The sequence below is a fragment of the Etheostoma cragini genome, chromosome 16, assembly GCF_013103735.1.
Source record: "Etheostoma cragini isolate CJK2018 chromosome 16, CSU_Ecrag_1.0, whole genome shotgun sequence".
In the NCBI taxonomy this organism is placed as follows: Eukaryota; Metazoa; Chordata; class Actinopteri; order Perciformes; family Percidae; genus Etheostoma; species Etheostoma cragini.
This window is the reverse complement of record NC_048422.1, coordinates 23,125,815-23,150,572: the sequence shown is the minus strand read 5'-3', so window position 1 is coordinate 23,150,572 and position 24,758 is coordinate 23,125,815. Positions and strand designations below refer to the sequence as shown.

Sequence of the window (24,758 nt, the reverse complement as noted above, 5' to 3'; positions counted from 1 at the left end):
TTGATACCACGTTGACCAAACAAGGAGAAAGGCGGACGGGTGGGGCTGACATGATGAATAATCATGCATCTTAATGCAGCGGGCAAATTTGCGCTTGTCCTCACAGCTGCTTCACAAAAGGGACAGAACAAAACAGATTGATTACAAAAGTATAAGGAGTAAGATAAAAGTAGGAGCAAGAGTGATCAAATAAAGGGGATAATAAAAGCCATAAAAACATAAAACAGCTGGGTTTGTAGCATAGATAGATACCAGGATCTATCTGTAGCAACGTGAGGACAAACAGCGTCAAATTTGACCCGCGTAATAGCATGCCCCTGCTGCAGTGCAGTCCGAGCTCCACCGCTTTAGGCTTACTTAAGATAGAAAGAGGAGAAGTGCTGGACACGATAAGCGATCCAAATATCCCGGCAGAGAGCGTGCTCGGGGCTGGGATAGTACCAAGCTCACCAGGTGGGACCAGGTGGCACGCGGCCAAGTATTTCTTGTCAGACAGGATGCTGGCGTAGAAACGGATTACGATGCTGATGTCCTCGCGGAGTTGCTTGTCCCCTTGGGTGGGAAACTTCGGAGCAGTGCTGGAGAGAAGGACAATAAAGAGTCAAAGCATATAGAGTTAGGGGCTTTATTTTGTTTTTGTTTTATTTTGTGTTTATGATGTTTTTACTAAACCTTTGTGCAATCTAACTCTCTTTGAGGTTGTATTTGGGCACTGAGGGGCTTTGACTTAAATGCTGATGTCTGCATCCTAACATGCTCCCAATGACAATACTAATATTTGTTAGTGAGCAATAATACTACTGTTTGTTCATTTGGTTTGTTTGGAGAAGAAAAAGCAATAGGCCCTTGGTATTTTTTTATAATATTATATAGACTAAATCATTGTAATCAAGAAAATATTACACAAATTAATAAATTGTTGATTGCTAACTAATCCTAACCCTGTATTGTGTGTAGAGTGTATTGTGTGTGTGTGTGTGTGTGTGTGTGTGTGTGGGGGGGGGTGTTACCTGAAGTAATCAAAGGCTGTAGAGTAGATTTTCTCTCTGAGCACATTTCGAACAGTTGAATTTGTGAGGACGTCAGAGTGGAGCAGAGCCAGACCCAGAGTCAACAGCCTGAAGCACAGAGAAATTCATAAAAAAACATCTGTACACTCTACACTTTCTACACTTCTTACTTATTCATTTCCTTAAAAACCAAGCTGATTATGAAGACCCCTAAAAGAGTAAACTGACGTTAAATGACAGGTAAGTAAGCATAGGGATAAAAAAACATACCTAACATTATCTTTAAGCTGTGTGAGTGTGTGTGAGTGTGTGTGTGTGTGTGTGTGTGTGTGTGTGTTTATGTACCTGAAACGAGGTCCAATGGCAGCTACGTGGCGGTTGAGGCTACTCTTACCCCCCCCGACGTTGAGAGACATTGAGCGTTGAAGCAAACTGCCAAAGATCTCCACTTGATCTGCGCTGGAATACTTTGCTATCTCAAACCTCTGGACTAGAAACTGGACGGGGAAAAGTATGTTTACATGCACACTAATATTCAGAATATGATAATATTCTGAATTTGATACAGGTCATGTACACAGCATTTTCCATGATAAGGCCTTAATCCGAATTTCAGACATGGCATATTACGGTATTATTCTGGTTTTAGATGTATTATTTGCACATGTATACAGCACATTTGGAATATGTCTCAATCAGGGTTTTTACTGCAGTTTGTCACAGTTTACGGCTTCTTGCCTATTTACGGGTTATGGTCAGTAAGGATGAATGCCTAAAATAGGGAGGTGTGTTCGCAAAGTCCAACAAGTCCACCACTAGCAGAGATCTTTAAAAAAAAATGCACAGCTGCATTGAAAACAGGAATATTAGCATAAGATTCTCTTTCATTAGCCATGTAAACAGCTCTGTCGAAATATTGTCTTTTTTGGAATAAAGGCAAAAAACTGAATATTATTTGCGTGTAAACATAGTCATTCATAAGAGCAAGCAGGTTCCTCTGACCTCGATCCATATTTGGTGAGGGATAACATCTGGAGGGCAGGGGACAGGCTGACTTTCCTCGGATGCAGCCAGAGGATCCGCCTCCACCTGAGCGTCTGAGAACAAGCCCATCTTCAGCTCCACGGTCATCTGCCACGCTCCCGCCATCTCCCGCATGAACTAGGCAGCCAAGAGAGGAGATTTATAGAATAAATACAATACGAATGTACTGACAACGTAAGGAATCAAAAACTAACATGGTAAACCTATCTAAGTTACCGGTACTTCCACTCCAACACGGGCGGCCAGCAGCCACTCCCAGCAAGCGATAGCCGTTTCCATGCCGTGTGCTGTAAACATCTTGAGAGGAGACCAGCAGAGGTGGTGCAGGAGCTGAGGGTCGCAGTCTGAACACCAGTCAAGAAAAAAACAAAGCGGCACTCAAACAATAAATCAAGAGCGCAGGATTTGGTAGCCAGGGCTTTAAAAATAACTTTTTTGATCACCAGCAAACATGTCTAGTAGATTTTTAAACTTGACGGCCAATCACATTTTTCCACAAGCCAAAATTGTCCTTGTTTTCTTCTTCTTTTCCCAACCTTTTTCATCCTCATTGTCCACTGTGTCTGCAGCCTTCCTATGTTGCTCTTCAGGTTTGTTAACTACTAAAAAAATATCTCCACATTTTTTGTTTTGTTTTTCCTAACTAACGTTACTAGGGATCGGCCAATACTGTTATTTTTTTTTTTTTAAGTCAGAATCAGTGGTGAGTGAAACCGCAGCAGAGTGACAGACACAGAGCTGTAGCCGGGCCAAAGTAGAACACTTTTTAATTAATTCACTTTATTGATCATCTGGCAAATAAAACACTAATGCAGATTCTCTGATAACTGCCCCAAAAAACAGCCCGATGATCAGCCAGTGCTGATAATCCGTCTATTCCTAATTTGTATCTGTTTCAGCGTGGCTCACTATCATTACCACACACATCAGCCATTGGTTGACACTTTGAATGACATGTCACAACATCGTGTTCATCACCGTTTGACAGCCTGCCGATTCATACTGACAGTGTTGTTTGCTTCATTCATCACCAGTCAAAAGCCAAAGCTCACTTTTACACGCATTTGGCGGGGTGTGAATTTAAAGTCCTGTTGGTTGCACAGAAAAGCGCGGAGAAAGAGCGAAACCTTTGGGTGCCCAGATTGCTCTGTTGGTACAGTGGGCACCCATATATAGAGGTTTACTCCTCGACGCAGCGGGCTCCGGTTCAAATCCGACCTGCGGCTCCTTTGTTGCATGTCATATCCTCCTCTCTCCCCTTTCATGTCTTCAGCTGTCCTGTCAAATTAAGGCCTACAAACAAAATAATCTTTAAATAAAAGAAAGAGTGAAACCTTTGGAGCTGATGAGCAATGCAGCCAGCTTGAACATGGATTCAGTGAAAGCTTCAGGCTGCGTAGAGTCTAAAGCCTCTCCCATCTCCTTAACCATCATCCTGCTCAGATCGCACTGTCCTCGAACTGCCTGGGTGAAGTGGATCATACCCGATACCTACAGACAACATAGAAAAGATGTGAGCAGGAGAATCACACATAAAAAAAAGTGCTCTCAGTTCAGTTCAGAGAGCTTCACTGTCCCTCAAGGGGACATTTGATCTGCAGTTGGCAACACACAAAACTATTTAAAAAACACACAAAAAAGACAAAACATCGAAGCGTCATTTATACACACAGGATCGGGCTGCGTCGCGTTCCATGTGTGCTACGACTGCATTTCCTATTGAAAAGGGTTTCAGTGTGCACCAGGAAGTTTTTATCAGCTAAGTACCAGACTTCGGATGTAAAAGTGTGTGTTATGCTTGATTCAAAAGCGCTTTTGCACACCTCATTCCTGGGGCAGGTGCGTCGGAAAAGGCCAAGGTTACCAGCAATATTTGCTAAAGAAGTCTTGCACGCTGTCCATTTTGCCCTGCAAATAACTTATTTCACACTGTTCAGTCACATAGACCTTCCTCAGGTGTCGATATAAGTGCAGCGGTCAACAGCAAGTGCTCCCAGGCTCACTCCCACCCTGTCAAAGCCCAAAACCCTAACCCTCCTACAGGAGGTCATAACCATAGCCATATTAGTTTGGTAAAACGTGGTGGGATTACCTCTCCAGCGAATCTGTTCCTGAGGTTGAGGGAAGCCATGAAGTTGGAGTAGTCCTTCTTCACACAGGTAGGCCTCTCAGATAACTGAGTGGACTACAGGAGAAAACATGTTTTAATACCACAGAATGCGTTTTCAGACATGGAATACAAACAATGGTCTGTTCATCTATCTGTTATGGTGATTTTTTTTGTCTTTCAGAAGTAGTGTGTCTATACATTTTCCATATGGTTTTATTGAAACATGACATAAAAAAGTGCCACAATGTTAGTGTGATATTGAGAAGCTAATGTGCAACAGGGAGCATCGTCACCGCTGTTCTCCGGTATGGAGTTAGACACGATTGATATAAGCGTGTTCTTATTTTTAATTATTTTGCAGTTTAAGGCTTTACTCATGACCATTGTGAGCACAGGGGACGCTGGCCTCTGCTCCTATCCTTTCAAATAAATCTACTCTGTGTGAACAGTTATAAGGCAAGACTGAAGACAGATTTTTCAAAGGTTTTAGGGACAGATGAAATGGGAGTGACTCTTGACAAACCAGATGGACGGCCCCGTGGCTGGAACACCAATGGGCACAGAGCTCCACTCCGAGTCAGACGCCAGCAAGGTGGAGGTGGGGTAATAGTATGGGCCGCTTTTATTAAGAATGAGCGGGTTGGACCTTTACAGGAAAGTCCATATCCTTCAGGAAGGCCATGCTTTTTATGCAGGCCAATGCTCCATCACATGCATCCCAGTACTCGACTGCGTGGCTAACCAGCAAAGGCCTTAAAGATGACAGACTAATGACGTGGCACCCTTACTCAGCTGACCCTTACTCAGCTGACCCAAACCCCATTGGGACCTTCTTAAACGTGAGATTTACACTGAGGGAAGACAATACACCTCTTTGAACAGCATTTGGGAGGCTGTGGTTGTTCCTGCACATAAGGTCATCATCAACAGATCAAGAAACTAACAGATGCCATGGATGAAAGGCTCATGACAGTTGTCGAAAAGAAGAGTGGCTACTTTGGTCATGGAATATTTCTTAAAAGGTCATTAGTGTTTATTTGTACATTTTGAGTTTTATTCTTACTCTAAGAAATTAAAAGTTTTTTCATTTAGTTGCCTAATAATTCTGCCCACAGATATTCTCTTGAGAAAGCCAAAATTCACTTGTCCATTGTTAAATATTCAGACTTAAGGTTTATTAACATTTCTGATTGACTGAGGGCAAAGTATTTGTTACAATACAATAAATCCTCAGCAATACAACTTGCCTACTAATTTTGCACACAGTGTACTAAATTTCCTAATGAAGTTGCCTTTTTTATAATAGTGTGCAGTACAAAAGCACAGAATGACAAGATCTTAAAGTAGGACTCTAATTCCAACTTTGCTCGTTCCTGTTTATAAACCGATCTTCTGAATATTTTCATCAACACAGTTGGAAATTTTGAAAGGGCTAAATATCTTCATTTGGAAACATTTATAAGCATTAAGCATGTGAAAGGTCAGTTAGTGACGTACCCCCAGTGTGGTGCTCTGCCTGTTGTAACCAGCGAAGTGCAGGATGCTTTCTGTAGCCATGGCCAGGCCGGTGTGCTGGGAGAGACCCGACACCCAGTTCTGATGTTTGTTCAGATACTCCTGAAAAAGACAACATTAAGACCAGTGATTAAAACCACATTTACCTCCCCCCTGCCCGCAAGCCGTAGCATGGCTTTGGTTTTTATTTGGAATATATATAAGCCTATATTATAAAATATTTTTTCATTGGTCCACAGCAGAGGGCAGGGAGTCATTTCATTGGTTCTTTTAAAGCAGGCAGCGAAGCAGTGATTACACTGATTATTAGTGATTACAGCTACTGATCCAGATCTTTTTTGCTCTTTTTTCAGAGCCCATAACATATTTATTGCTATCGGAGTGTAAAGACCATTTCAAACAATATATACAAAAGTGCATATTGGTAAAGGTTTGCAACAGTGCTTTTAACGTTTCAAAATAAATGTTACCTGCAGGTGTGATTTGGTCACAGATGGCGCCCACTTCATTGCCTCTTTAAGGATCTCCCCACAACGAGCAGCAAAATCCTTCACAATGCTCTGAAATTTTAAGATCCAATATGTTAAAGCTATTACACATACAGACAGATCACATTAGGAAAAAAAGCATATGGTGGGGAGTACTGAATGAAGGTAAGCGATGAACAATTTAATAACGTTACCTCTCTGGCTTCATATGTATCTGGGACAGTGATTCTGTATGGCGTGTCAGGGATGTCGTAATAAGGCTGGTCTTTGTGAATGTCCTGTAAAAACATACTTATCAATGACATGGTATGACACAAGTATTCAGTATAAAGACAGACAGAAAAGTAGATGCTACAGTGATGTGTAGTAGACAACTCTTACTGCACTGAGTGAGAGGGAAAGTGTCTGCAGGATGTCTAACATGGTCCTCAACACACGGCCGCTCCACAACAAGTGGGGGAAACTGAGGAGAGAGAGAGAGAGAGAGAGAGAGAGAGAGAGAGAGAGAGAGAGAGAGAGAGAGAGAGAGAGAGAGAGAGAGAGAGAGAGAGAGAGAGAGAGAGAGAGAGAGAGAGAGAGAGAGAGAGAGAGAGAGAGAGAGAGAGAGAATACTGTTGACGATACCGCGTTTTAAACAGTTAACCCTTGTGTTGTCTTCAGGTCAAATTTGACCCGTTTTCAAAATGTCTACATCAGAAATACGGGTTTTCGTACCCAAAAATAACACCGATGATTCCATACAACAAGCTTTGCACGTGCAACAAAAGATCGCATCTCTACTTAACCCACCGTGGTCAGAAAGCACAGGGGAGACACTTTTCTTCCTCTCAATATGCCTCTGAAGTCCCTACTCGCGCCGAAGCCAATCCCCATCACTCTCTCACTAGCTCTACCACACAATCCCAACGCGCGAGCACACACACGCACGCACGCACGCACGCACGCACGCACGCCGCTCTGCTGTTCTCTTAAAGGGATCGACGCACACACCCACAAACAAGTGTAAACTTCAAGGCACTTACGTAGGCCCGAGCCCTGCGTTTCAATTATTTTCCTTGCCCCACACTGATGCAAAACCAAATCTGCCAGTGATTATCTTAACTGCATATTACTCCAATGATAAAATAAATCCACGCTTAGCCATTTTTAAATTTATGTCAAGCACTTAAGCGGCTGGGATGAGGATAAGCACCTGTAAATCTGAGGCCATGGTTCTCAGCAGGAAACCGATGGAGTGCCTTCTTCAGGAAGAAGGCAAAGCTCTCGATCTACCTGTCAGTTTTCATGCCTACCCTTACCTGTGGTCATGAAAGCTGAGTCATGACAAAAAGAACAAGATCCAGGGTACAAGCAGCTGAAATGGGTTTCTAGGTGAGGATGTCCCCTGGGCCCCTCCCTAGGAAGGTGTTCCAGGCACATCCAACTGGGAGGGGGCCTCGGGAAAGACCCAGGACTAGGTGGAGGGTAGTCCAGCTTGAAGGAGGCCTCGGGAAAGACCCGGGACTAGGTGGAGCAATAATATCTCCAACCTGGCCTCCAAAGCGACCAGACACCGGATAATCATATGAAGATGGATGGATTGATTCTCCAAAGTTCAGTTCAAAAGTCTTTAGAATAATATGCAAATTGTTTAATTGATTAATTTAAAAAAATGAAATAAAAATAAATAAATATATATATAAAAAATAATAATAATAATCGTTGGGGACCGCCCTAGTTTTGACCCGGGAGTAGAAGTGCATGGTCAAATGAAAGACAACACAAGGGTTAGTAAAAGAATTGGTGTAGTATTCTGAGTAATGTGCAAGTGTACTATGTAAGCACTCTCACGTTTCAGCCAGGCCAGACAGATATTTGTCAGCCACTCTGCGGATCCTCTTGTGGATGTGGTTGAAGTTGACCAAGAGGAACTGAGCGTGGCGTTCCAGCTCCTCTTCATGGGCTTTGGTTTTTGGCTGAAAATATAACATCTCGTACAGATTAGGTCGGCAATTTATGGCCGATTACGGTAACTAATGGCCGATTACTTTCTCAATTACCGGACTATAAGTCACACTGTTTTCGTAGTTTGGCTGGTCCTGTGACTTATAGTCAGGTGCGACTTATATATCAAAATATATAATTTAATTTTAAATGTTAATTCATACTGACTGACATGAGCCTAGAAGTAAACATTAAATAAACTGAAACAGTAATTTAAGGACAACTGAGAAAGACTGAACACAAATAAAATGCCCCTAAAAAGAAAATCCTAATCTGCGGATTACAAACAGCAGGTAGTAAAATATGCATCCGAAAACGGTAATCGAGCAGCAGCACGAATGTTTGGAGTGAGAGAGAAACTTGTGAGGGACTGGCCAAAAGCAGAGTTACTTTTACTGCAATGAAGAAAACAAAGAAAGCTACTTTTGTGAAATACATTTCTAAATAAGTGCGACTTTTACACTACCGGCCAATTGTTAGGGGTCACTTAGAAATTTCCATTGCACTCCATTATAGACAGAATATCAGATGAGATCAGTTTTTTACCAGGGCAGTTTTCAAATTAAATGATATGCTTGCATAATTGCAAAAGGGTTCCCCGATGTTTTTCTAATTAGTTTTGTAAATCATCTCAGATTAGTGAACAGAATGAGCCTTTGGAGCATTGGATGAATGGTTGCTGATAATGGGCAATGTAGATGATGCATAAAAGACCAGCCTCCCCACTCCGATCAGCTGATAATCTGTCTATAATGGAGTGGTATGGAAATGTGTAAGTGACCCCAAACGTTTGACTGGTAGTGTATATGTTTTTTTTCCTCTTCATGATGCATTTTTATAATTGATGTGACTTATAGTCCAGAAAATATGGTAATCGTTGGGTCCACGAAAAAGTGAAAGTGAAAATGCCCACGTGGGGATGTCATCAAATGTCTTGTTTCAACCAGCAGACCAAAGTTCAGTGAAACTTACTTTAAAATGATATGAACCAGAGAAAAACAAGAAATAGTCACTTTTTAGAAGATGAAGAATATTTAGTTTTGAGCTGGGAAAATAGTTTAGTTATTTAGTTGTAGGATACATTTTCTGTTAATCAACTAATCAAACAATTGTTGAATTAGGAATACACTAGTTGTATTTACGAAGCCTCATGCAAATAACTGTCAGGGGCACGACATGTTACAAAAATCATCTCAGACCCTGTAGTAAAAATCCCCCAGAGGGTCAGAATCTAATACACACTCTTAAACAGGATACGAGTTCTTCTTCAGTGAAAACATCCTCCTTACTTTGTCAGCCATCATGTGCAGGAAGACCTCAAAAACCTTGTCGCTAACGGCAATCACACACTGCATCATGCCTGGAAAGAGTAGATTAGGCATTAATGTATAGACCAGGCCTGCACGATTCAGGGAAAAACACGAATCACGTTTTTTTAGCTTAGAGTTGATATCACGATTCTCTGCCACGATTTGTTTCTCATGAAGTTTGATGTGCCATTTGGCACAAAGCGCATCACCCCAAGCCTGTAAACAGAGGCTTCGATGAAGAGGAGGGAGAGCATTGTAGCGCTCGGGAGAGCTTTAAAACCTATTTTATACAGTCTATGTTTAAAACTCACAGAAGAAAGTAGCGTTTGTGATGCAGTCGGCTCGCAAAATTAAATGAGAATCGAAGTCCTTAAAAAGTTATTTAAAAATTAAATCTCAAACTGGGGTGAATGATTTATCATGCAGGCCTAGCATAGAAAAAAAAAAGTAATAGCACAGGTTTTTCTTTCTTTCTGCTCACCAGATTTATCCTTCTGTATCGCTCTGTCTTCAAAGTATCGGAACATGACCTGAAAGCGCTCAGAGTCCAGGGCGCGCAGCATCCTAACAGATAAAGATGAAAAAAAAGTAGATATGAAAATATAATCACTGAACACGGTCAAGCACATAAGACAATATATGTGTCTGTTTTACCTGATTGGTCAAACTTCTTTGTATGTGTTTTTTTTTTTTAAATGATATTGTAATTAGTATTATAATGAAAGTTTCTGAAGACCACGCTGTGCACTCGGCCCCATGTAAAATAAGGGACTCCCTCATTTTAAGATAAAGGTTTGAAATGAAAATGAAATCCTAGAGCTGTGCAACAATTACATTTTGTTTCCCATATGACCCCAATAATAAAGTAATTTGAGAAAAAACATTATGTTGCACATAACATTTTGCCGGTGATGTCTTTTTTCTTGGGTTCCGAAATTTATAAAGAAATTTCAAACTGGAAAAGTATGAAGGGAAATTCCCCAGGTGTTTTTAGGAAGGTCTTATAACTGTTTGACAGCTTTCTATACATTTTTTTAAGCCTATTTTGGGGGATTTTTTATACCTTTATTGGTAGGACAGCTGAAGAAATGAAAGGGGAGAGAAGGGGGGGATGACATGCAGCAAAGGGCCACAGGTCGAACCTAGGTCCGCTGCGTTGAGGAGGAAACCTCTATATATGGGCGCCTGCTTTACCAACTGAGCCAACTGGGCGCCCATTGACAGCTTTTTTAAACTTATAATTACTAGGGCTGGGAGTCACCAGAGGCCTGCCGATACGATATCATCACGATACGATGATTTTAAACAGATTCCAATTCATAACCTTTTTTCCAACTTGAAATTTTTTGCCCAAATTCGAATGATAAAATAAAAGAATAAAATGAATAAAAGATCAATACTTGGCGTCGGTGTATCGATACAGTATTGCCACGGAAAATATCAAGACACCATTTTAACCCCCCCCCCCCCCCCCTAATAAATACAAAAATGCAACATCTTTCCAAAAGACAATGAGTAAATAATCTTGATTTTAATAGTAACCAAAATAGTCTTGAATATTATTGTTTTTCAAAACAAAGCAGCCCTAATATATATACACAATGTAGACGTGTTGGCATACCTCATGTATTCCAATCTGTAGACAGACAGCAGATATGTGGACATGGCAAAGTCCAGTTTGTTGATGAGCGCAGCCACCTCTGGTGGAGGATCCAGCAGGTTGATGATGGTGCTACGCAGATCATTCAGCTCCCCCTGAAATACAACAATGAACATATTGAACTGCTGCGTACTTTATGCGTGAGCATAGTTGCAGAGCGCATGTGTGTTCTGTCGTACCGCAGTGACAGTGTCGTTCTTCAGTGCAGAATTGTACTGCAGCTCTGAGCGTAAAGGTTCCCCACTGGGAAATGTGAGCAGCGGCGATTTGGTCGCAATCTCACAAACTCCCTCGTACCATTCCTCTGGCCACAGACCTGCAGATTTCAACAACAACAACAACAACAACAAAACATGATGAGAATCTGTAGGAATATTAAAACTATGTGAGGGTTTGCCTCATTCAGTTCAACATTAGGCATCGCTTCAATTGGACTTTAAGAGGATGGAAGAGTGAGGGGGGGCCGTCTATCCAGAAGTGGGCTTGTGAGGTGGCTATGGTGGCGGCGTTTAAAAAATGTCATTTAAAACGGTTTGCCAGATTAGATGTCTATACTAGAAAATGGGGAAAGTATCTGAACTTTGTGGAGGACTCCTAAAAAGCTGTGTGCTGAGGAGAGACGTGTACAATAACTTAGGATGTTGTCATTTATTCATATGCTTAGGGCTGTCCTTGACTAAAGACCTTTTTAGTTGACTAACGCATGATTTTGTCGACTAATCGATTAATCGATTTAACTGACGGGGCTGTGCGCTTTGAGTGGTAGTTAAGACTGGAAAAGTACAATATAAATGTAGTCTGTAAACATTAGTTTCTACACAATTAATCATGCAAAAGCACCACTTTATATCTTGTGTTCACCAGAAATGTGCTCATAAGTTTCTTGGAAATAAGTAATTGTAAAAAATGACTTATCAACTAAAGAAACCTTACTCGATTAATACCAAAACAACCGATTAGTTAAGTAATTGATTAAGAGGGGACAGACCTACATATATTTATTTGGTTTATTGTCTATTTTGTTACTATCTTGTCAAATGGATTGAATCCTGTAGTTACTGGGTCATCTTTTTAGTATTATTGTCTGGGTGGGTGTTGATGACGAGGGCGTGGGGGGGGGGGGGGGGGGGGGGGGGGGGGGGGGGGGGGGGGGGGTTATTTGGAACCAACTGTACCTGAGCCTTCAACAGCAAATCCCATGACAACGGAGTAGAGCCAAAAGTCCCTGAAGAGCTTCTGCAGACGTGGCTTTGCTTCCTTTATTGGTGGCAACCTCTTAGTCAGCTAACGGCAGAGGAAAAAGAAGAAAAGAAAAGAAATCTCTGTGGTTAAGTTACTGAAGAGCATCATCATCGATTCTTGGAGGCTAAAGACATGGACAAAATGTACCTTTAAAAAATAAAATGTACTAGGTTCCAGAGCTCCAAAGATCAATCGATTAGTTGTCAACTATTAAATTAATTGCCAACTTTTTTGATGATCGAAAAACTGCCTTGAGTCATATTTTATGATAAAGTAAAGACTTCTCTGAGTCCAGCTTGTTAAACGTGAATATCGTCTAGTTTCTTCTTTCCTCTGTGACAGTAAACTGAATATCTTTGAGTTGTGGACAAAACGAGACATTTGAGGACATGATTTTGGCTTTTGGGAAACATTGATACTGATTTACTTTTTTACAATTTTCTAATATTTTAGAGTCCAAACAACTACTCCACTAATCCAGAAAATAATCAATCTTTTAATCAACTATAAAAATATTAATTAGTTGCAGCACTTGCACAGTTGCAACACTTACCACTGCAATCACTGGAATGAGAACACCGAGGTTTCCAGCACTGCTTGATGCCTAAAAAGACCAAAGCAGAGAACATCTGGGGGTCAGGATGACACCAATGAAGTACTTGTCAAATCTGACAATTTTATGTAACTTTCCAAATCAAGGTGGACAGGCATTAAACTTCTCTCTCAAGCTCTCTTTTTTCATTTATTGAGTCCATTTTAACAATTCATTGCGACTACAAAGACATAGAAAAGACACAGGGAGACGGGGGGATGCAGCCAGAGGGGACTGCAGCAATCGGGACAGATATAAAAACAGTTTGGTCTTAAAATTAGATCATGAAGCGCGTAGTCATCTGGCCACTTCTCACTTATTTTCAAGCCTTTCAACACTCTTGTCAACACAATTTTATTTATCCAGCCCCATATTGCAAAAAGCTCACTACCCGCATTTCCTGCATATCGTTTTTGGTTGATTGTTGTTTTTTTAATGCATTTTATTGGATAGTACACATAGATAGGAGAGTAGAAAAAGAGAGAGAGAGAGAGAGAGAGAGATATTAAGATTTTGGAAGGAATTTTATTCTAGCATGTTCCATCCAAAACAGTATTGTCACAAATCTTTGGTCTTCACTTTAAACCCCTAAACCACCAGGGCTGGCTGAGATAGTTTTGCATCAGGCCCCTTTGAGAAATTATGTACACACTCAAACACACACAAAATATTCTAGCTGGTGTGTATGCTTGCATGCATCCGATTGGCTGTATTGCACTTTAATAAATGTTTCAGAATAAACTTTCTTCTGTGCCAAACCTGTGTTTTTATTTCTGCTGTTTGTGTGTGTGTGTGTGTGTGTGTGTGTGTGTGGGTGTTTGTGTGTTTGTGTGTGTGTGTGTGTGTGTGTGTGTGTGTGTGTGCAATACCTTCAGAGCCGGGCCTTTGTCTGATGCTCTCTCACTGGCTCTCTTCCCCTCTAAGCCCAGCTGAACAAAGAGCTCCAGCAGGTTGACCAGCAGCTCGTCGACCATCTGCTCAGCCTGCATGTTCGCTGCTATGTTCCCCAGAGCATTTATCACAGCCAAGGAGCAGTGTCTGCACACAGGACAGGGACATTCATTTACTAAACTCTCATGAATAATACAGAGGAATAGCATATTCTCCTACTCGGCATCACTTTCATTTGTACTCAGTAACTCCAAAGGACTGTAACCACAGATCCATTTTTGTCTTTTTTTAGGCGGGGATAGCAGGCCGCCAACAGAACAGGACACATAAAAGTGGTAAACAGCATCTGAAAGCTGGAAACTTAATTAATTTGAGATGCAGCTCAGCACGGTGTTTCAAGTCATAAATATGTGAACATTGTGTTTCGGTGAGGCGTTATTCGAAATTTGATTTGTTTTTGGCTTAAAACATTCTGATGGAAGTAAATGATGGCCACTTTCATGCTCAATTATGTTTCATGAGTAATTGCAGCAATTTATAGGATTTTCTGAGTCTCAGAATTTGACTTATATCCAATTCTTGTAATTCCAAGACTGTTAAGGCACCCCAGTCCAGTGTGTCCCGAAATATTCAAATCCACCTTTTTTGGAATGGGTGAAATCAACAAATTTGTACTGCATGGGATATAACTCGTTTTAATTTAGATATCTTGAGGTGAAAGCTCACAGGACCCCTTTGAAAATATTCATGCCAATTTTTCCCAAGCAGAGATTTAGCCTAACTTTGGAGCGTTATTTAGCCCTCTTCTAAACAATCTAGCACGCCATGATCGTCTAGTTTCATATGCAACTGATATCGTCACTCTAGCTTTAATTCCCCGCCCACTGCAGCCTTTGAAAGACAGAAAAGTCGGCCAAGATTGTCTGCGGTCCTGCGGGTCTCGGAGATGGTGCTCACCTGTATCCATGGTCCTTGTAGTCTTTGGTAGAGTAGACCATGGAGCTCGCTTTGACACTGATCTGCTGGAACAAATTCCAAACTTCCTGGTAGATGTATTGCTAAGTCAAAAAAAAAGAAGAGAAAAGATATTTCTAAAACTCACACCGCTTTTAAATGAGTTGTGTATATGCATAAATAATAGAGTAGGGCTGCAACTAACAATTCTTTTTTTAGTTTATGGATTAATCGGACAATCAGTTTCATCTCATTGCTTAGTTGTTTCTTCAATAAAATGTTTCCCAAAGTCCAAGTTTATGTTTTCAAATGTCTTGTTTTGTACACAACTCAAAGATATTCAGTTTACTGTTACAGTGGCGAGAAGAAACTAGAAAATATTCATATTTAACAAGCTGAAATCAGAGAAAAAAGACTCAATTTGATTCATCGATTATCAAAATATAATATTTTAAATAATTGACAACTAATCAATTAATCTTTGCAGCTCTACAATAGAGATACTGTATTGTATACATATTTACATTGCCTGTGATGACCATGCAGCCAAGCTGGTCTATGATGAGGACGTCCAGCTGGGAGGGGGGCTGGCAGAACTTCTGCTGTAAGATCTGGAGGATGGGCTCCATTACTCTGGGGGTGTCCCGTAAAGCCACAGCGATGTGACCCAAAGCCCTTATGGTGTGGTCTGGGATCAAGTGAGCATCCCTGGGGAAGAGACGGGAACATCTCTAAATACACTCTCAAATTAAGACTTTTCATTCTCATCTGTAGTATAACATGATGCTTACTTATCGTTTTCCTGGTAGATGTAGAGACGGTTAGACAGACTGGCGAGAAAAGCTTCTACAATGACATTATCCATAGTCAGTCCGGCTTTCAGGCACCTGAGGACAGAGGGACAGATTGGAGAGTAAAGGCTGCGTTAGTACCGCTGTGTGTGTGCATCATTTTTTTTGACATAGCAGCCAAACAGTGGGATTACAACTTCTGTGTTCGTCACGTGATGCCAAAGGGCCCAAAAATACTTTTCCCCATAGAGGTATATAGAAAAAGATACATCTGTAAATCAGTGCATAGATGTTTTTGACCCATGAAATGACTTCATAAGAAATTGATCCATTTGGTCCGATAACATTTGAAAAAACTAGAAGCGCCGCACAATTAAATAATTTAATCCTCATTCAAATTACCGTAGCCCTAAACCAAAAGTAACAGTTGGATGTCTCTAATCCGCAGAATGCGAAAGCAGCGGCGATCATCCATATCATTTTATACCCAGAAGTTAAACTTATTTGTCTTAATTTTGTTGTTTTATTATTATTAATGAACCCTGAGCAACTCTAATAGGAATGAACGGGGCTCAGCCTCAAACGCTGTATCCAGCTATTATTATACATATGCACCCACGGTGAGCTTACGTTGTGTAAGTGTGCGTATGTGGACGAATTCACCTGCAGATGTTATCGATGGAGATGTCCCGCAGCTGTTCGTACATGGAGGGCTGGCTCTTCTTGCTCTGGGTACTGAGTGTGGACTGGGAATGTTCGTTGGTTACCTGGATCTTTATTTCCCCACCGGCTTAAAAACAAACAAGGATTTGTTAAAAAAAAAAAATGTCCTGGAAAAACCACTCCTATTGAATGATGTAGCGCTCAGTTACCTGGAGTGTACTGGCTGTGGTATTTGAACAGCTTCACCAGAACAGGTGAGGGCACCACCAAGAAGTCTCTCAGTGAGGTGGTGACAGAGTGGGCCACCACAGGGAAGCGCTCACACAGACGACCCAAGCCCTGCGGACACAGACACATGTGTGTGGGTATATGAGTGTGTGTGTGTGTGTGTGTATATATATAACTATGGCTGCTCAACATCCAGGCTTTACAAAAACAAAAACAGCTGGAGCAGGTTGCAGCGGCAGGTTGGAAGTTCAAACTTAAGTGTTTACCAAGTTAAGGTTTACACACCAATAAATTAAAGGAGCAGTAAGTGATTCTGAACAAAGGTGGTTGATATTTGAACTCAACTACAAGGAGGATTTAGGTTTAGGTCGGGTTTATTTGTATTAGTTGCAATTATGTCCATCTTGATTTATTGATATATTACTTTGATGCTAACTTGTAGCCAGCAGTGAACCAACTTTGTTAAGTAGGTCCATTTTTACTTTATTGACATTATAGAAATGTCTCGTTAGCGTCTTGTGACCAATTGTCGCTAAGTGACGCATGAGCAACTCAAACCTGAACTCGACATAATTTGGGGAGTGACAGCGACTCTGGAATTGTCATTTTTGCAAGCTTGTCATGCTTCAGGTACTTCCTGTTTACATAGCTGATTGCTCTTGATTGGACAGTACAGTAAATGTTCACTAGCAACCAAATTTACCCATTACACATAAGGTTTCGGCGCTACCCGTAAAATTGCCAACTAGTAGCTTATTCCTATCTAAACTGTTTGTATGTATTGCTGGGAGGAGGCCTCGGGGAAGACCCAGGACTAGGTGGAGAGATTATATCTCCAACCAGGCCTGGGAACGCCTCGGGACCCCCCAGTCGGAGCTGGTTGATATGGCTTGGGAAAGGGAAGTTCGGGGTCTCCGGCTGAAGCTGCTGCCCCCGCAACCCGACACCGGATGAAGATGAATGGATGGATATCTAAACTGTTTATGTATCTTTGTTTTTTAAATGAATATCTACTGATACACAAATAGGTGTAATAAGATAAGTTTGACATAGAAAACGGGCAAACATTTTAATACAGCATGTGACATGTTTTTGGCAAAGATTATAAAGGTTAACAGAGGATCTTCTCATTCTTATTTTTCCTTTTTATGTTTAATAAAAACAGACAAGCAGTTACCTGTAAGCAGCAAATGAGGAGCGGCATGTGAGCGATGATGACCTTACTGGACGTCTTGGACTGCAGCTTCTCTGATAGTTTGGTGCAAAGGTTCTCAGCTCCTGGTGACAACAATAGACAGAGGAAACCTTTACAGAGATGACTTCTTGAGGCAGACGACTTCCTGTCTGAACTAACTGATTGCTCACCCTGCTCTTCAGTAACCGCCCACACCATGAGGTCCACGCAGGCGGCGTTGGCCTGACAGCGCAGTTTGAGCGGGCTCAGTTCACTGTGGAGGTACTCGACATCATGCAGGATCCTCTGCAGCTCCGACTGGCTGCTGCTGAACTGCTCCAGCACAAAGTCATGAACCTCCTTCACAAAGTCCGTCTGAAGGTCTGGGGAGCAAAGAAAATCAAAACCTTATCATTTATTTATTTATTTATGTTTTTTTTCAGAACAATGGTTTTCAAACTTCTTTGTACCGTGTGAAATATTCTCTGAGCCGGGGAACCCTTGACCAGTGCTAAGCATTTGACTGAATTTTTTTGTTAAATAATACTTCAAATGTTTGAAATCCACTACTAAATTAAGTAACTATTATAGCATAATTCTACAGGGAGTTATGCATGACTGATAAATTAACATATGTACCGTTCCACATGCAGTGCTCCAAAGCACCCCTAGGGGTACACGTTCCCCCATTTGAGAAAGTGTTTTAGAAGACACATTTGTGGCCTAATTTTGGAATAATCTGAAGACAGAGGGGGAAACTGGGATTCTTTACCTTTTAAATTGTACAGGGTGTCTCTTAGCATTTTAAATATGGCCACATACAGAGAATCACTGAAGGTTTTGTAGTAGAGACGAAGACCAGGACTCAACTGCAAGAAAGTAAGAGAAATGGATCAATGAACAGTTGTGTCAAAAAAAGACAAACATCTGTCATGACTTAAGATTCATACCTCTAGAAGTTCTGCCAAGGACTCATCCAGTGATTTCAGAAAAGACTCTGAGACAAATAGTTCAACCTATTTGAGAGAAACAAGTGAATGAATTTCCAATTTTTTTTAATCAAATTTGCATCTTGCATCCAATTCTCTTTATATCAAATGTGACTATTCTGCCGCTGTGACTGCTAACCATTTGAAGGAGCTGTCTGAGCATATCCAGAGGGACGTGAAACTCTCCAGAGCTGCTTCCGGTGAAAAGAGGGGAGACGGAGAAGCTGGAGCTGATGGTGGAGAAGTAGTACTCAGGGTCCACTGCGCTGCCATCAGGGAGGTATGAACCTGAAGAGGGACAGCAGTCAGGCGTATTAAAAGCATGTTTTTTAGAGAGCAGGGTTCAACCTTAAGATTTTTTTTCCCAATTGTCCAGTCAACTGTTATCGGCCCCAACACTAAATGTTTATTTCTGGCAAAAAACGTGGACACGAAAAAAGAGGCATCTCAACAGACTGTAGGTCGAACACTGATTGTTCACTGTTACGTTTTAGTTGAATTTCCGCCACCATCTCCAAGACAGCTGGATTTCATAATGGCCAACTGTTAAATTGTGACAATGTGATTTAAAATCTGCTTTTATTTAGCATGTTTATTTTGTTCACATGTGCTCGTGCTTTCTTCCCCAAGTGATAGGACAGGTCTCAGCTGCTACAAAAGTTGTTTTTTTTGTAGTTGCATGACTTGCCGGGGCCGGGAACGGGCGAGGAAGTGACAATACACAGGAGCTGCATTGGCAGCACCTGTGAGTTTATTAAAAAAAAAGAGTTAAACTTTGAAGAAAAACAAAGTTAATTTAAGAAAAACGTCAAAGGCGTAAAAAGGAACGCAGAAAAAAAAGGCATCAAAAAAGCTGGAAATGTTTTTTTTTTTAATTACCGATTGATATTATTGATATTGATAATTTTTTTTTAAATAACGTCAAACAAGACAAGCACCAACTCACTTCTTGATTGGCCAACAGCACATTCATATCACTCAACAAGCCTTCTTGGACGGGGACAAGAGAACAATGATGTAATTAATGATGCGATGAGGCCCTAACAGGTAAGTAGGTTGTTCCATCTACTTGCCCAACGCTGAGTTTTTACTTGCCCTATATCCCTATAGTTGAACCCTCTCTTCTGCTCCGGGTACTTACCTTCAAAGTACTGCGCAGAGGCGTCAGCAGGTGAGATGGGGGTCAAACATTCTCTCTCTGGACTGGCCTGAAATCACATAAAAAAAGGTGAATATGAAGACATTTAGGTTTTTACAGGTTAGGTTCAGGTTTGTTTCTCTACTTTTCCCAAATAAGCCATACCTGTTGACTGGAGCCTTTACGTTTTAGAGTGTCTTCCTGATACACCGTGAGCAAAGAGCTCGGCAGGATGGAGCGGAAGTCGTTGAAGGATCGCCGGTGCGTCGCATCGCTATCGTCGCTCGTAGGCGGCACGGGAGTGACCGGTCGGGGGAACAGCTTGGACAGCAACGGCTCGTCTGTGTTGCTGTATCGGCCAAAAGCTCGGGCAACGCCGAGCAGGGTGGGAACAGTGTACCTGCACAGGTATTCTGCACAGAAAAAAAGACAATCACGGTAGTAAGAGCACTTTAAAATATTAATACGCAGAGCAGCTACGTGAGTAGTTAGTAAAATGTATTTATAGAGAGCTTATCACAGATAAGCCACAAAGAGCTTTACCTAAAGACATCAAATATGATACACATTAAAATCACAAGACACAGTTTAAATTTGAAGGCAATACATGAAAAAATAAATTGCAGAGAGGCCAACCAAAAGCCTGTTTAAAAAGAAAGGGCTACCTAAAAAGGTCCAATGTGTGGGAACTTCTCCCATCTAGCGTGAGATCATATATCGTAATCAACTCTCTCACGCCACGCAGTACAAAGTACGTATTACAGCTACGGTATCCTTCATGCTTCAAAAAGCCGGTCTCTTGCTTTCTTCAATCTCCTTTTTCTTCTTCTGGGCGAAGAAGACGACTCCTGTTCCTGAAATTTGGATTTTGAATATGTGTCGTCCTCCATATTTCCTATGTATAGCAGTATGTCCTATATGTCCCATACAGGCTAAGGTCTAACGTTTCAAGATGGCACATAAATACGGAGTGTCTATCCCAGTTCATGCAAATGCAAATGTAGAATTTCAAGCCAAAAGGAATACTTATAAAGGATAGTGGTGGTAAATATTTATGAATAAAGACAAGTGAGTGAGAGATCTTGATAATGAACAGCTAAACGCAAGGGCACAGAAATGTTGCGTCGGTACCTTTATCATGATCCTCTGGATTCTTGCAGATACCTTGCAGGACCTGCATGATGTCCATGACCGCCTCCAGGATCTGACAAAGATGGAACATCGTCACATTCTCCGACTCAACCGTCCACATCACAGCAAAGTCTTTACAGGGTTCCCATCTTGCCATTTAAAGGACCCATTACAAATTTCTATGACTATTCGCAACGTATACTCAAGGCCCCACCCCTCAAAAGCTACGGACTCAGAAATGGCACATACTAAGCAAAGCTCATTTTGGGACTGTCCCTATATAAAAGAGACTTCAGATACAGTATTAGGGACCACTAAGGTCTATATAAAAGAGACTTCAGATCCAGTATTAGGGGACCACTAAGGTCTATATAAAGAGACTTCAGATACAGTATTAGGGGACCACTAAGGTCTATATAAAGAGACTTCAGATACAGTATTAGGGGACCACTAAGGTCTATATAAAAGAGACTTCAGATACAGTATTAGGGACCACTAAGGTCTATATAAAAGAGACTTCAGATACAGTATTAGGGACCACTAAGGTCTATATAAAATCATCCAAAGAGCACCATGTCATGGGACCTTTAATTAATCTTCAAGTTTCTTGTTTGCACAGATCTGGAGGGAGATTTCCCCCGATCTCTCACGTTGGAATATTGTCAGGAAGGAGTCTCGTCACAGCCAGCATGATGAATGATGATGGAACCATCTCAGCAACACACTCACCTGCCCCCTGAAGGTCTCATCACGTTGGGCAACGTCTGAGAGTAGCGTTACAAGACCAAAGGTGAAGTTCTCTGCGACAGGAAGGACCTCTGCAGGACATAAGACAACATTACATTTTTTTTAATTTGCACAATAAAAATCAAGAAAACAGAAACGATAAAAAGAAAAGAAAGATTGTGCAGGTGAGATTTAAAAAAAACCTAGGGTCCTAAAGAAGGAATCTCACCTAAGGAAAAATAATATTACGAGCATTACAAAAGTCCTAAAATCGACAAATTTAACACAGCATGGACAATGCCATAAAATGAATCACAAAAATATAGATAAAATGAGCATGTGTGGACATTTGTGTGTGTATGTGTTAGTACAGGGAATATAAAAAACAGCACCCTAAATTGTATTCAGGCATCCATACTTAATGCATATTTAATAACAGACACCTATAGTGACAGTTTTAGGATCTAGTTAATATTGTTTCAAATTTCCAGGTGTGTAGTTACCCCTTCCTTTGCGTTCGGAGCTTTCTTCAATCCACTGAACTTTAGGAAGCCCTTTAAGCAACCCAAGCAGGTAGGGGACAATCGTATCTTTATGCTGCAACAGAAGCATTCCCCAGCATGTTATTTGGTTTATATAGAGTTACCACGGCTACATCAGCATCCTGTAAATTCACCGTTAGCTCCACAAATGTATCATGAAGTGGAGAGGTACGCAGGTACTTTAAGGTGCTTTACCTGCAGGTTTGACTCGACCAGAAAGATGCCGAGTGCAATGACAGCGTCTCTCCTCCTCTCATCCAGCTGGAAGACGCCTCTGAAGTCCACGGGACACATGCATTGCAGCTTCTGGACCTGTGGGAGGACAACACACACACATGGGTCAGAGTTACTGCAAATTCAATTAAGATGAACTGTGAGCATATATTATTTGACTTAGGTATCAACCGATACTGTTCAGGTAAGTAAAGGCTCCGGATTTAATTGGAGGAATTAGGGTAATTGCACAGTCCTAACGGAGAGCGAGATCACTAGTTCCTGTTTTAATACTCAACGCTGAGCATATTTTAAACATATAATCCTGAAGGTTCAGAGCGGCAACCAAGGGAAATTTGAGGAGATCTAACATTGGATTTCAAAAGCTAAAGATCATGTCAACTCTGTCATGTTTTTCAGAGCCCAACTTATTGGTATTTTAGTTGTATGCCAAAACTCAACCAGCTGTGCTAAGACAACACTTAAACCTCTTTTACACTGTCCAACCAGTAAAACATGTCCTATTCTCTATATATTTTACACTGTCCAACCAGTAAAACATGTCCTATTCTCTATATATTTACACTGTCCAACCAGTAAAACATGTCCTATTCTCTATATATTTACACTGTCCAACCAGTAAAACATGTCCTGTTCGCTATATATTTTACACTGTCCAACCAGTAAAACATGTCCAAAAGTTAGTAGTATGCAGCATTACATATGGGTGAAGAAACATCAATACAGAATCATGGACAGTATAAAAAAATATATGTATATTTACAGTCATAGTACAGCATTGATATTTTCCATAATGTATGGATACACAGATGCCAGGAATCAATCTTTGTATTATATACTGCAAACTGCATTATTGTAACTTTTTGGTACTAGAAAAGTAAAATCTATTAAAAAATTGAAGTGATATAAACAAAACAGTGGAATTTATCTTGCCAAAGTTGCCCCCCCCCCCCCCCCCCCCACCCACATAGATCAAAAAGTCAAAAAGCTGGATGATGCTTCTAGCTATACTTGTATAAGTGTGCTTATGCAAACCTGCATAACAAACACATAAAAAAAAAACACCTTACATAGACATAAAAAAGCAGAAACAGAAACACAAACTGCATTATTGCTACCAGCTCTTTCATCATAAGATATACTTCCTGTTCAGGTCAAAAAACATTTCCCCATTTAATTCTCAGTGGGTGTATTTTCTAAATACCTTCAAACTCTGTCTGCTCGCTTAAAGTACTTCAAAAAAAGGTCTTGTGGCACGCCGTAATCCCTGACCTCTAATCCTAACCTCCTGAGTGAGTGAAACCACATTATTTCAACCTCCTCAATGCCATTAAACACTATCTAACATTGTAGAGTTAAAAAAAGAAAAGTGGCCGGTGCAACACGGATGTTTTGAGTTGAACAACATCAGGTTTTTTGTGAGATCGCTCGGTGGTCTTGACCAACTGCCACTTTGCTCGCTTGAAAGCCATGATGTCTCTCTCTCTCTCATGGGGGGGCCAAATTCTCTGGGCGGGCGAAGCGGAGAAAGGGGAGGTAACCAATCGCCATTTCTTGCCAATGGGGGGGGGGGGGGCATAGGCAGGCTGGGGGAACTCATAACAATGTAAAAAAAAAAAAAATCCTAAAGTGAAATTTTCATGCCATGGGACTTTCATACAAAAAACGTCGACATTCTTGACATGTAAAATATTTTTTTATTTTGAAAAACATCAAACGTGTAATCCAAGGCACAAGGCGATCGGGACCAGAACATTTCAAAGTTTGTCTTTCGACATTAACCACAGTTCATTTTTTCAAGATAGGTCCCATGGAGGCAAAGGGGCGGGACTTCTATTGTGCATCACATAGGCAGAGAGGATCCGGGGGGGCGTGTACTGGAAGGTACCATTCTTTTGTTACAATGGATTTCATTGAATTGGTATCGCCCAGGAACCGGTTCTGAAGTCACAGAATCTGTACTGGAATTGAACTTTTTTTTTTTTTTTTTACAGTACCCAACCCACTGCAAGACGAATCATTAGCCTAGGCTTTAAATCTTTTAATTGGACTTAAAGTTGGTTTCCGCCCTTTCGTGATCCCTTAGACCGCCTGTCATGCCCTGGTAGATTAACCTGTTGCTTGTACAGTAAATGTCAGGAGAGTGCACCCAGTACACTGGAGATGACAGCTTTAATTGTAATACTTCAAGACTTGAATAACAGCTGGTCTCTGGTTTTCTGTATGTCAACCAGTTTGTGGTGATTTAACAAAAAAATGCTCCATGACAGCACAATATAAACAAGGTTTTGACACAGGGCCGGGAGCCAGTCGATATTGTACACTAGGGGTGAAATTCCCAGA

General features: G+C 41.1%; 1 protein-coding gene across 2 annotated transcripts in view; it reads right to left on the bottom strand.

Annotated features, from left to right (window-relative positions):
* pi4kaa (phosphatidylinositol 4-kinase, catalytic, alpha a) overlaps positions 1–24,758 on the bottom strand; it is a 41,727-nt gene that overhangs the window by 15,053 nt on the left and 1,916 nt on the right. The window contains exons 2-36 of one of the 2 annotated variants that reach the window (XM_034896046.1): positions 22,377–22,493; positions 22,143–22,236; positions 21,643–21,731; positions 20,914–20,986; positions 19,948–20,195; positions 19,786–19,852; positions 18,784–18,932; positions 18,606–18,671; positions 18,428–18,524; positions 17,847–18,038; positions 17,659–17,759; positions 16,463–16,592; positions 16,254–16,380; positions 15,591–15,686; positions 15,324–15,507; positions 14,803–14,903; positions 13,824–13,992; positions 12,916–12,966; positions 12,296–12,404; positions 11,300–11,436; positions 11,082–11,215; positions 9,942–10,024; positions 9,440–9,510; positions 7,998–8,122; positions 6,549–6,630; positions 6,362–6,445; positions 6,150–6,239; positions 5,662–5,781; positions 4,147–4,239; positions 3,389–3,545; positions 2,271–2,398; positions 2,013–2,171; positions 1,356–1,507; positions 1,011–1,118; positions 358–578 (exon numbers count right to left, since the gene is read on the bottom strand). In XM_034896046.1, the coding sequence (XP_034751937.1) occupies positions 358–578; positions 1,011–1,118; positions 1,356–1,507; positions 2,013–2,171; positions 2,271–2,398; positions 3,389–3,545; positions 4,147–4,239; positions 5,662–5,781; positions 6,150–6,239; positions 6,362–6,445; positions 6,549–6,630; positions 7,998–8,122; positions 9,440–9,510; positions 9,942–10,024; positions 11,082–11,215; positions 11,300–11,436; positions 12,296–12,404; positions 12,916–12,966; positions 13,824–13,992; positions 14,803–14,903; positions 15,324–15,507; positions 15,591–15,686; positions 16,254–16,380; positions 16,463–16,592; positions 17,659–17,759; positions 17,847–18,038; positions 18,428–18,524; positions 18,606–18,671; positions 18,784–18,932; positions 19,786–19,852; positions 19,948–20,195; positions 20,914–20,986; positions 21,643–21,731; positions 22,143–22,236; positions 22,377–22,493 (4,204 nt within the window). The remainder of the gene's footprint in view (positions 1–357; positions 579–1,010; positions 1,119–1,355; positions 1,508–2,012; positions 2,172–2,270; positions 2,399–3,388; positions 3,546–4,146; positions 4,240–5,661; positions 5,782–6,149; positions 6,240–6,361; positions 6,446–6,548; positions 6,631–7,997; positions 8,123–9,439; positions 9,511–9,941; positions 10,025–11,081; positions 11,216–11,299; positions 11,437–12,295; positions 12,405–12,915; positions 12,967–13,823; positions 13,993–14,802; positions 14,904–15,323; positions 15,508–15,590; positions 15,687–16,253; positions 16,381–16,462; positions 16,593–17,658; positions 17,760–17,846; positions 18,039–18,427; positions 18,525–18,605; positions 18,672–18,783; positions 18,933–19,785; positions 19,853–19,947; positions 20,196–20,913; positions 20,987–21,642; positions 21,732–22,142; positions 22,237–22,376; positions 22,494–24,758) is intronic. The other variant, XM_034896047.1, reaches the window with a different exon arrangement.